The sequence below is a fragment of the Dasypus novemcinctus genome, chromosome 22 (genome assembly GCF_030445035.2).
Source record: "Dasypus novemcinctus isolate mDasNov1 chromosome 22, mDasNov1.1.hap2, whole genome shotgun sequence".
Taxonomy (NCBI): Eukaryota; Metazoa; Chordata; class Mammalia; order Cingulata; family Dasypodidae; genus Dasypus; species Dasypus novemcinctus.
The window spans coordinates 64,847,494-64,859,244 of NC_080694.1; the positions used below are offsets into that span (position 1 = coordinate 64,847,494).

Below are 11,751 nucleotides of genomic sequence, written 5' to 3' on the forward strand. Positions count from 1 at the left end.
GCCACTCTAAACCAGCTGGCTGAAAACAGCCACCACATTTGACACGCAGTCTCTCATCACTAGTCATATCCACGCGCCTTACTCAACCTCCAGCAACAAATAGATCTCTTAGAAAAAAAAACATATATGCTTTGGCAACTTACTCATACCCATTGTGACCAGCGAGTCCCCTCCATATGCGTTACCCCAATTCCCATAACTAACGCTTCGCTAGCTCGGCAGCAACTCAGAACCCACTTACTTGGCCCTTGAAACCAACAGTTCCTCAACCTCACCCAGCTATTAATATCCCAAATCTTATCGATTAACAACACCTGAGCCTCTGGAGTAGACACCTCTCTGCTAGCTGCAATGCTGGAATGCGTACGGTCCCTCCTATCACCTCCCAACCGTCTGCTATGGCTTATAATAGGAATCTTAATTGTTGTCATGTGTATTATCTATCGATATATCAACAAAAGCCTTCAAACTTTATCCCACAAAACTGAAAAACTAAAATTAGTACAATTGGCTCTAATTAATAACAGAGGGAGAGATGTAGGTAGAGCGGCAGAGACATTCAGCCTGGCTGTGTTGCGAGCGACTAGATGAGCACACTCTCTAGTCCTCACGCTTTTGGGCACACCCAAAAGATGATGCACCAGCACTGAGCCAAATGTCTCCAGCCCCACCTCACCCTCCTCCCGTGAGCCCTCCACCTGTCAGCTATGCCTCGTAAGCCAAACCGCTATATAAACGCTGCAACTTCCTCAATAAAGCAGACGGGCGTCACGAACCCGTGTCCAGAGTGAGTCTGTCTCAGTAGCTCTTTGTTCAACAATGCCTTTAAATGTTTTTAAAAAGAATAAATGTGGAGGATCCACAGAGCAGATCTGAAAACTTACGGAGCTCCAGTAGCAGCCTCAGGGCAGTGGTCGTCAATGAACATAATAAAGAGCATAAATAGAAATATACGTACACATGATCATGGCAACTCCTCGTAATCCAGTGGCAAAAGGAGAGGTTTTTCAACAAATGGTTGACAGTTTCAAAAACAATTTTGTCACAAAGGAACTTCCGGGGGTGAGGCCGAGGGGACCTGGACAGCTAAGGCCCCCGAAGGAGAAACGACCCGGGACGCCGGGCTCCTGCGCTCAGCCTGGGGGAAGGTCCACCTTGGTGTGGGGTGGTGGGCAGGTGCCTGGTCCGGGGTCTGGGGAGGCGGGAGGATCAGCCCTCGGGTTCGTGGAGTGCGTGGGCAGAGGCTGGGCGGGTCTTATCGCCCACCTGCCCACCGTCCACGAGGGTCTCCAGCCCCCAGGCCACGTCCTGCCCTCCGCCCTCCAGGACCCGCATCTCCCGGGCCTCCAGCTGCGAGGCTGCCTTCCCTCAACCACTTCCCGTCCCCCACCCTGACTCTCCTTTTACTCCTGGGTGTGTTTGTATTATACCATTCCTGCAAAACAGAAAATGCTCAACACTTAATACTTATAATCAAGTACTGGGTAACACCTGAGTAATTACCACCCAGGTGAAAATAGAGACCTCCACCCCGCCCTGGCCAGAAGCCCCCTCCACCTCTCACTGAGAAGACCCCATCCCTCCCCTCACTGTGTCCATGAGGCTGCCCCTCCCCTCTGGCTCCTTCCCAACCAGGGGGTATTTTCACCTCCACCCCCAGTCGTCCCTATTTCCCCCCTCTCTTCTCTTCTCAGGAGCCCCCCTTGTTCCTAGGCCAATGCCAGGGGTCTCACCCTCTTCCCCCAGATCCTAGAGTTGAGGAATCATGGATGGATTCCTGGAGGAGGTGCCCTCATCCCTGGAAGCAGCAGCAGGAACAAGCGTCAGGGGAGTGGGCATCCAAGGACCTCTCCTAGGAGATGGAGGGACTGGTGCTGAGGGGCCCCTAGCTTGTGGTCCACCTTGGACCTCGGAACCAGATGGAATGGTCTGGAGATCATGCTTTACCCTGAAGACAGAGTCCACGGTCACCCCAAGGGAGGAAACATCTATATCAGCCCAGGATCCCATCCACATTACTGCATTACATTTAGTCCCAACAGCTCCTCTGGCTGTGAGAGTTTCTCAGACTGTCCTTGTTTTTGGTGACTTTGACAGGAGTCCTGGTCAGGATGTATGGACTGCCTCTCAATTTGAGTTTGGGTAATGTTTTTCTCATGGCTAGACCAGGGCTGTGGATTTTTAGGGAAAAGGCCATGAAGATTCAATATCTCAACATCATAAGAAGAGGACATGGCATGACCCCGATTCATCTCTGGTGATATGAGCTGGGTTTTCTGGCTAAGGCAGCATTTCCCAGGGTTCTCTAGCCTGAAGTTACTGTTCACACCCCCCTTCCGTTGTCCTCTTTGGAAGGATGTCTTACGTCCACACCTAAGGGGTGCGGACTTATGGTCAACTCAGTGAGGGTAGACAGCTACCTAAATGATTGGGAATTCTTGTATTTGGAGGTTTGTCTATTCTTGCTATGTTTAATTATTTATCCACTTGTTTACAGGCTTGTGGATATTAATTTTTATCTTTCGACTATAATCCAATTCTGTGCTATTTATTTTGTTGCTCAGAATGATCCAGTTTTGGGAAAAGGATCTGGCTCAGGCAGTTGGGCTCCTGTCTACCATATGGAATGTCAAAGGTTCAATACCCATGGCCACCTTTTGAAGGCAAGTTGGCCCACACGGGAGTGCCCCCACTTAGGAGTATTGCTTCATGAAGGAGTGCTGGCCAATGTGGAGAGTTAGCACAGCAAGATGGTGCAACAAGAGACACAGGAGAAACAATAAGAGACGAAGCAGAATAGGGAGCTGAGGTGGCGCAAGAGAATGATCACTGCTCTCCCACTCCAGAAGGTCCCAGGATGGGTTCCCAGGCCACACAATGAGAATACAAGCAGACACAGAAGAACACACACTGAATGGACATAGAAAGCAGACAATGGGATGGTTGTGGTGAGCAAAATAAATAAATAAATCTTAAAAATAATTGTTCTAGTATTGGTCACAGCGAGCCCTTCCAGGTGGCTCCTGAGTCCTTCTGACACGTCCCCATGGTTTTATGTTTTGGGCAATACTCACTTGCTCGCATTCCCATATGCTCCAGACTCATCCTATATTTTTCCTACCCCAGCCCTATTTTCAGCATTTTTGCAAGGACCATTGATTCAGCTTTGAGATAATGGTATTAGAAACTGAGGTCTAGGCACTGGGTTTGCTCATTGCTATTGGGGCTTCATTGCTTCTAGTCACTCAGTAGAGGGAGCTAGGAAATGTGTGTGTATACCAATGCATGTGTAACACTTCTGTAATACATATGTACACACATATCAGTGTTTACACTAAACTCCATTAAGTTAAACCTGAGATGATTCTGTGTCTCCAGTTCTAATCCAGTATCATATACGTCATTCTGGCTTTCCCCCTTGCAAATCTGTAACCTCCCACTTCTCAGCTGGAAATATGGCTCTCACCACCCACCACATGTTTATTGTTCAGTCTCATACACACGGGTAGTGACTTCAGAACTGTTAGCTCCTACCCCATGAGAAAGAACTTTGCCAACTACACCCAGTTCTTATGCATAATTCCTTTTGTCTTCATGCTTACAATTGCCAGCCTTATCCAAAGATTCTCAGGCAAGCAGTTCTTCCCCCCTCCTTCAGTGAGGTCATGTCATGCACCTGTAACACAGCTAGATCCTTCTGCCATAGGCTGCAGCCATCTGGGACTTCTTACTTGATGGCTGGCTTTTTATAGTTTGCACACTTAACATTTTTTCTTTGTGCTATAGGGTTTATGGTTTTGGACACAGTGTCATGTATCCACCCAACAGTACCACACAGACTAGGGCCAGGGACCTGAAAATATCTTCTGCTTCACCTAAACAACCCGTCACCCTCCCCAAGGTCATGGCAACCAGGGATCTGCTTTCAGTATATTTTTCTTATCTTTCCATACTTTCATGTAGATGGAACCAGACAACATGTAGCCTTCCCAGAGTGGCTTCTTTCATTAGCAACATGCATTTAAGTTTCATCCATGATATTCCATGAATTTATAGCTCCTTCCTTTTGATGACTGAGTAGTATTGTGTACTGTGGATCAATGGATTACAACTGATTTTTTAACAAGGTTCCAGGCATTGGACTCAGAATCTCATATGTGGGAAGCAGGTGCTCACACTGCTGAGCTATACTCGCTTCACAACCTCTAGCTGTTTTAACCATTTACATAGAGAAGGTAAATATGGTTGCATCAAGTTTTGAGGAATTAAGATGCTATAAGCATTTCTGTGCAGGGTTTTTATGTAAATATGTTTTTAAATTAGATAAGCAAATACCTGGGAATGGTATTGCTGGTTTGTAAGTTAAGTCCACGCTTAGCTTTTTAAGTCCTGCCAAATGCCTTCTGTGGTGGCTGCACCCTTTGGCCTTCCTGCCAGCAGGGAGTGCGGGTTCCTGGCGCTCCCTCTTCTTGCCAGTGCAGGTGCCATCACTTGTGACAAACTGAAAACGCCTTCCAACCCAACAATGACCTCTACATCCTAATCCCTGGAACCTGTGAATATTACCTTATATGGCAAAAGGGGCCTTTGCCTCTGTAATTGATCTCGAGATGGGGGATTAGCCAGGATTACCCCCATGGGCCCTAGGAGTGATCACATGGATCTCATAACAGGGAAGTAGGGGGAGATTTTACTACACCCAGAGGAGAAGGTGATGAGAAGACAGCAGAGATTTGATGTTGTCCTTAACATTAGAGCGATGCAGCCAGAAGCCAGGGAGAGCTGGCAGCCACCAGAAATGGAAGAGGCAAGACACAGGTGCTCTCTGCTCGAGCCTCCAGAGGGAGCCAGCCCTAGCCAACACCTTGATTCCAACCAGGGTCATTGATTTTGGATTTCTGAGAACATAAATTTCTGTTGTTTAATGCCACCAAAAGTGAAAATTTGTTCCACTGGCAATAGAAAACTAACCCATCAGTGTATTTAATTTAATTTAATTTAATTTAATTTAATTTAATTTAATTTAATTTTAGCTATTCTAACAGCTATGTGCTGGGGCACCTCATGGTGGTTTTCATCTGCACTTACCTAATGACAGTGACGCTGAGTGTGTTTTTTGGTGCTTATTTGCCACCTGTGGATCTTCTCTTGTGAGGTGTCTGTTCAGACATTAGCCATTAAAAAAAAAGCGTTCTTTTCTTATTGTTGTGTGTTAAGAGTTCTTTACATATTCTGGGAAAAAATCCTTTATCAGAAATGTGATTCAAAATATTTTATCTCTCTGACTTCAGTCGATGGTGATATGTAAGATCTCAGATGAAAAATAGAATGTTGGAAACTTTGTATCCATCACCTTCAGCTTGACAGCTTTCCCAAACCTACTCATTTTCTGGTGGGATCTGTGTTAATTGTAACATATATCACCTTTGAGAAATATATAAAGAAATGTTTCCATACTGGAAGAACTACATAACTCAGTGGGCCAGTGTGTTACATTTCATGCATTAGTACAGATGCATTCAATGTGCAAGCAGAGACCTGAGGATTTCAACGTCATAAGATGAAATAGTCAAGATTTCAGACTGCAACTCACTTTTAGAAACTCCACTTGTGTGCTTTTAGTATAGTATCAGAGATGAATGTCACCACTCACCTGAAAAAGCTATTACAAATATTCCTCTCATTTCCAACTACATTTATATGGGAGCCTGAATTTTGGCTCAAACCTGAATAACTGATTTAATATGATAAGCAAGTCCAGGGGTGCTCTACTGAGTCAGCTAAGAAAGATTTCAACAAGTATAAATTGATCCACTCTTACTCTTCTTATTACATTGTTTTCTTTTGGAATTAGTTATCAACGTGTGTAATGAGTTTTGGTATAAGTACTCATCTATAGAAATTAGCATTTTAAATTCCATTTTGATTTCTAGTATCATCAGTACCAGTAGACGTCACCCAATTCGCCTCGGGGTCCTCACTCATTTGTAAGCTGTGAAGAGTCAGGACCAGGCCTCACTGACAGGGGGTGACCAAGTGCTCGGTGCAGGGGAGGGTTCGGGCCAGTCCAGGACCGGGTCTCGCTCTCAGGGTCCCCCCGAGGCTGGCGTGTGGGGCAGGGAAGCCGAGCTGGGGAAACCCCGGTGCCCGCAGTTTCATTCTCCGTCTCCCCGCCCGAGAGAGGTCCTTCTGCTCCGATCCTCTTGGCGCGCACCCAGGCTGCCTCCCACTGCGCGCCCGGTTCTGGAGAAGCCAATCGCCGGCCCCACGGCCCATATAGAGCCCGCCCCGCCCCGCCCGGACTCAGGTTCCTCCAGACCCGGGGATCCGGCGATGGCTCCGGGGACCCTCCTCCTGCTGCTCTCGGGGGCCCTGGCCCTGACCCCGACCCGGGCGGGTGAGTGCGGGGTCGTGGGACGCTGTTCCAGGACGGGAGCAAGTGGACCTCCAGGGTGGGGGGCAGGACCCCGGGAGCCACGTTCCCCGCCCCACGCTGACCCCCGTCCCTTTCCTGTCCCCCCAGGCTCCCACTCCCTCAGGTATTTCAGCACCATCGTGTCCCGGCCCGAGCGCGGGGACACCCACTACCTCGCCGTGGGCTACGTGGACGACACGCAGGGCGTGCGGTTCGACAGCGACGCGGAGAGTCCGAGGTTGGAGCCGCGGGCGCCGTGGGTGGAGCAGGAGGGGCCCGAGTACTGGGGGGAGCAGACGCGGAGGGCCAAGGCGAACGCGCAGACCTCCAGGGTGTATCTGCGGAATCTGCGCGGCTACTACAACCACAGCGAGGCCGGTGAGTGACGCGGGGTGCGAGGTCTGCTCACGACCTGGGATCCCCAGGATGGGCAGGGGTCATCCTGAGGCCGGCGGGACCCCGGGACCCCCAACCCGAGAGCACAATAGGGACTTTTCCTCAGTTTCCCTTTGAGTTTAGACCTAATGGTCCTGACCAGTAAGCGTTTGGGGCAGGGCGAGTAGGTGCATGGACAGCTAGGAGGACAGGTGGGCGGGCAGGTGGGCGGGCCTGTGGGCGGGGCTGACCGCGAGGGCGGGGCCAGGGTCTCACACCCTCCAGAGGATGTATGGCTGTGACGTGAGCCCCGACGGGCGCCTCCTGCGCGGGTACATTCAGTTCGCCTACGACGGAGCCGACTTCATCGCCCTCAACGAGGACCTGCGCTCCTGGACGGCGGCGGACACGGCGGCTCAGATCACCCGGCGCAAGTGGGAGGAGGAGGGGGTTGCGCAGGATGAGAAAGCCTACCTGGAGGACAGGTGTGTGCAGTGGCTGCAGAGATTCCTGGAAAGCGGGAGGGAGACGCTGCTGCGCAAAGGTACAGGGGTCCGGGGCACCTCCCCAATCTCCTCGGGCTGGGCTGCGCCTCCACCTGCGTCCACGGGGAGGGGAAATCCAGTAGATGCAGGAACACTCTCCTGCCTGGGGTCCAGGTGCGGGGTCGGCCCAGGTGTGCAGACCCTGAACCCTGAGTGACTCGCAGAGGCTCCGCCCTCTGTCAGGACAGTGAAGGGTCCAGCCTCCCCCCGGGATGGAGGAGACCGTCCCTGAAGGACCTGGGCAGCAGGTCAGCCTTGAGGACCACCGGGACGTTCTCAGGCCTTGTTCTTGCAGGTTTTCTGAGCCCCTCAGCCTCCACTAGGTCAGGGCTAGAGGTCCCTGTTCACATCACACACCTGGGGCCTCCTGCACTGGACGGTCTCACCTGACCCCAGAATTTCTAAGAATAGGACTTATCCCGGAACCCCGAGTCCAGGCTGGTGTCTGGGGCTTCCACTGCCCACCAAGACTGTCCTGTCCATTCCTGATGTCACATGAGTGCTGCTAGAATGACCAGGAGGGCGGCAGACTTGGCCCAGTGGTTAGGGCGTCCGTCTACCACATGGGAGGTCCATGGTTCAAACCCTGGGCCTCCTTGACCCGTGTGGAGCTGGCCCATGAGCACTGCTGATGCAGGCAAGGAGTGCCCTGCCCCGGATATGGTGCCCCATAAGGAGAGCCACCCAGCGTGAAAGAAAGTGCAGCCTGCCCAGGAATGGTGCCGCACACACGGAGAGCTGACACAACAAAGATGACTCAACAAGAAAAGAGACACAGATTCCCATGCCGCTGACAACAAAAGTGGACAAAGAAACAAGAGGCAGCAAATAGACACAGGGAACAGACAAATGCGGTGGGGGTGGGGGCGGGGGGGAAGAGGAGAGAAATAAATAAATAAATATATCTTAAAAAAAAAAAAATAGAATGGCCTGGAGAGAAATGGAAAGTTCCTGAAGTTTCTGACCTTCCCACAGATCCCCCAAGGACACACGTGACTCGCCACCCCTTCTCTGACCGTGAGATCACCCTGAGGTGCTGGGCCCTGGGCTTCTACCCAGCGGAGATCACGCTGACCTGGCAGCGGGACGGGGAGGACCAGACCCAGGACATGGAGTTTGTGGAGACCAGGCCTGCAGGGGACGGAACCTTCCAGAAGTGGGCGGCTGTGGTGGTGCCTTCTGGGGAGGAAGAGAGATACACATGCCATGTGCAGCACGAGGGGCTGCCCGAGCCCCTCACCCTGAGATGGGGTAACTGGGACGAGGTCGGGGCCTCTTCTAGGGAAGCAGGAGCCCTTCTGAGCTCCTCCAAAGGGTCAGGGCTGAGCCTGGGGTCAGGGCCCCTGACTTTCCCCCCTTCTCAGAGCCGCCTTCCTGGCCCCCCATTCTCATCGTGGGAATCGTGGCTGCCCTGGTCATCCTTGGAGTGTCCGTGGTGGCTGCTGTTCTGATCTGGAGGAGGAAGAGCTCAGGTAGGGGAGGGGCGGGTCTGAGGTTTCTTGTCCAGGGGGGTTTCCAGCCCAGGTAGCCGTGTGCCCTGCCCTTCCTGGTACCGAGAAGCCCCTCCTCACTCACACTTACTTTATAAACCTGTGAGTGAAGTAGGACAATGTCTGAGGACAGACCCCCAGGAGGGCAGAGGGTCCAGCCCACACATCCCCCACCTCGTGTTTCCTGATTCTGCCCTGGCTCTGCAGTCATGGTTCTGGAAATTTCCCTGGATCCAGGACTAGTTCTCAGGACCTCATGTCCTGGACTCACTGGTTGTTTTCCAGTGGGTGGAAAAGGAGGGAGCTACACTCAGGCTGCTTGTAAGTGGGGGATGGAGGGGGAGGTGGTTTGGAGGGTCAAGGCTGACCTGAGGCTTTGGGGAGTGTAGATGGAGCCCACAGTCAGCTCACCCCATCACTCCTTGACTCACATCCCTCGGGGGCTCTGACCAAACCCTGTGTTTGTTACTCTCCAGCCAGTGACAGTACCCAGGGCTCTGATGAGTCTTTGGAGGGTTCTAGAGGTGAGATCCTGGGGGGCCTAAAAGGGGAGAGGGGCTGGGCCGAGAGGACACATCTGGGTCCTGGGGATTCCTTGGACAAGGACATGAGGACTGTGGAGGGCTGGTCATGACTTCAGCATTTGGAGAGACGACCTGGACGTGCTCTTGATTGTTTTCTTCTGTAGCGTGATAAAGCTGCCTCGTGGGGGACGGAGAGTTTCAAGAGTTGTTCATGCCCCTCGTGTGACTTCAAGACCCCCTTCCTTTGGGTGTGAAGACTTTCCTTCCTGCAGCTGGCATCTATGTCTACATTCCCGTTGTGTACTGGAGGATGGGGAGGTAGCTCGCCCCTGCCCCCACGTCCCCACACTGACCTGTGTTCTCGGCCCTGACCAACCATCCTGCTCAGGAGAGCTGGGTGTGGAGCATCCACAGCCCTGTCTTACTTCATGGTACACTGAGCTGCCCTTTCATGCTTCCCTTGAAAATGTGAACATGGTATGATTTTGCTTTTACAAATCCTTGCTATTAGGTGGAATTGAGGAATCAAGTAACGGAGAAGATTCTGAAACTAGAGAGAGAAATTAAATTGACCTGAGAACCTTACAGAACTGCATGTCTGCTGTGTTGAGTGTTGCTGAGAGGAGTAGAGGGTGGACAAGCCTGTGTCCAGTCGGTACTCTGTCCACATGGGCTTTGACTTGTCCACGGTTTGACTGGGCCATGCTCACTGCTCCTGTGTCCTTGTCTCTGCAGTAGGATTCTGTCCCTCCAGGACCTAAGGTCACAGGGTCTCAGATATCACAGGGCCTTGTCCCATCTGCAGAACCTTGGGCAGTGAGGGTTCATGTGGCCAGTCATCCCAGTTCAGCCTGGTCTGCCCTCAGCGCCCCTCATTTCTTGTTCGCTTTATGATTTTGTGATGATGGAGGAATTTGGCTTTTTTTGCTCTTCTCCGCATTGTCTGTTCTCCTCCTGCTCTGTGTCCCTATCTCTGACTCCAGCAGGTGTCGTGGTGACCATCCCTAACCGACGAGGCCCAGGGCAGCTCCTGCCCAGGAGCATCTCTGATACCAAGAGACTGATTTCCAGACCATCCAGCTCCTGCCTCATGCTGGGCTGTTACCTGGTTGTTCTTTCCACACTTTCCATCACCTTTCTAAGGAATCAGTTCAGGAATTAGCACTGAGGAGGACCAACAGTTTTGACTTTATCTCCTGGTGGTTTGGTTCTTCTCTGCCACCTGCCCTCCTCTCCACCCTTACCCAGCTCCCCTGACCCCAATGCTGGCTGCAGCCCAAGCCCATGGATTTGTAAAGCAGACCCTAGTGCAGACCCACAGGTGGGCAATGGATTGCTCTTGTCTTGGAGGGAGTTGAAATTGCACTGTAGTCACAGGGGGTGGAGGGGAGGAGGGGAGAGCAGCAGTTCTGAGGACAGTCCTGGTGGCCTCAGTGTCAAGGTGAGTGAAGGTTGTGCCATCTCTGTCAGGAGACCACAGCTGTGTTAGGAAAGGCACTGGGGGGCGGGGGGGAGGCTCCTCACTGACCACTCCTGCACCTGGTGTTTGTGGAGGACTGTGCAGGACACCAATTTTTAGCTTCTGGGAAACTTTTGTGAACTAAAAACAGTCAAGATCTCTGGCCTTGGTCAGATGGAGAGTGATTTGTGAACAGTGGTGGTCAGTGCAGGCCTCACTGGGGCTGTGACCTTAGAGGGAAGCTTGAAGGTTATGAAGGGCATATCCCTGAGGATGTCTGGAAGGTCTTCCCAGGCAGGGGAACCAGGCAGCGCGTCGTGGTGAGCAGGGGCGGCCTGTGGTCCTGGGAGGAGCAGGAGGTAGAGTGGCTGCAGCAGCGTCATGGAGATGGGCAGAGGTCAGCCAGATCTTGGGGGCCTTGTGGGTATGGGACAGCTTAATTTTTTGTGTGTGAGATGGACTTAAAAGATGTTTTCAAAAGGAGACCTGTGTTGTGATTTCTCTTACACAATTCCTTGGGTTTCTGTGTTGAGAACAGCAATGAAAGGTGAGGGGGAGTGAGGGAGTAGGGAGAAAAGGATGAAATTAGTGCAGTGTTCCAAGTAGAGATGTGAGTTGATCTGCCTGGGATAGAAGCAGGCAGAAGAGTGGGAAGTAGAAGTGTGTATTTATAAATATTATAGGGTTTCCTAATGGATCAAATTTGGTCTGTGAGAGAATAAGCAATTAGGAAGACATGAAAAAGTTCATCTATTGAAAGGAGAGGAGTTAACAATTAGAAAGGTAGAGTTGTCAATGCAGGTAGGACAGCTCTGGAAGGAGGATAGTTAAAGGTCATTACAGGCATTCTGTTTAGGAAAAGTTGAATCTGAGATGTCCATCGGAAATGTGAGGTTGTCAGTTGTCATTGGAAATACGAATCTGTAGATTAGAAGTATCTGGG

At 51.5% G+C, this 11,751-nt stretch overlaps 2 protein-coding genes across 2 annotated transcripts in view; both read left to right on the plus strand.

Annotated features, from left to right (window-relative positions):
* The window catches only part of LOC101442251 (patr class I histocompatibility antigen, A-126 alpha chain-like), a 157,199-nt gene extending 145,911 nt beyond the window's left edge, over positions 1 to 11,288 (plus strand). Inside the window, exons 10-11 of the mRNA XM_058285409.2 lie at positions 9,302 to 9,349; positions 9,514 to 11,288. Of these exons, the coding sequence (XP_058141392.1) occupies positions 9,302 to 9,349; positions 9,514 to 9,518 (53 nt within the window). The 3' untranslated portion in view covers positions 9,519 to 11,288. The remainder of the gene's footprint in view (positions 1 to 9,301; positions 9,350 to 9,513) is intronic.
* On the plus strand, positions 6,319 to 8,863 carry LOC139437275 (saoe class I histocompatibility antigen, A alpha chain-like). The gene is made up of 5 exons (XM_071210922.1): positions 6,319 to 6,397; positions 6,524 to 6,793; positions 7,059 to 7,334; positions 8,311 to 8,586; positions 8,700 to 8,863. Exons 1-5 carry the CDS (start codon positions 6,334 to 6,336, stop codon positions 8,861 to 8,863), a joined length of 1,050 nt encoding a protein of 349 aa, XP_071067023.1. The 5' UTR covers positions 6,319 to 6,333.
* Positions 11,289 to 11,751: the final 463 nt, after the last annotated feature.

What these genes read in the sequence shown, in the direction of transcription:
- LOC139437275 (XM_071210922.1), top strand. Translation starts at nt 6,334, where the DNA reads ATGGCTCCGGGGACCCTCCTCCTGCTGCTCTCGGGGGCCCTGGCCCTG. An exon ending in CTACAACCACAGCGAGGCCG is followed by an intron (nt 6,794 to 7,058) that starts GTGAGTGACGCG and finishes GGGCGGGGCCAG; the next exon opens with GGTCTCACACCCTCCAGAGG. An exon ending in GCCCCTCACCCTGAGATGGG is followed by an intron (nt 8,587 to 8,699) that starts GTAACTGGGACG and finishes CCCCCTTCTCAG; the next exon opens with AGCCGCCTTCCTGGCCCCCC.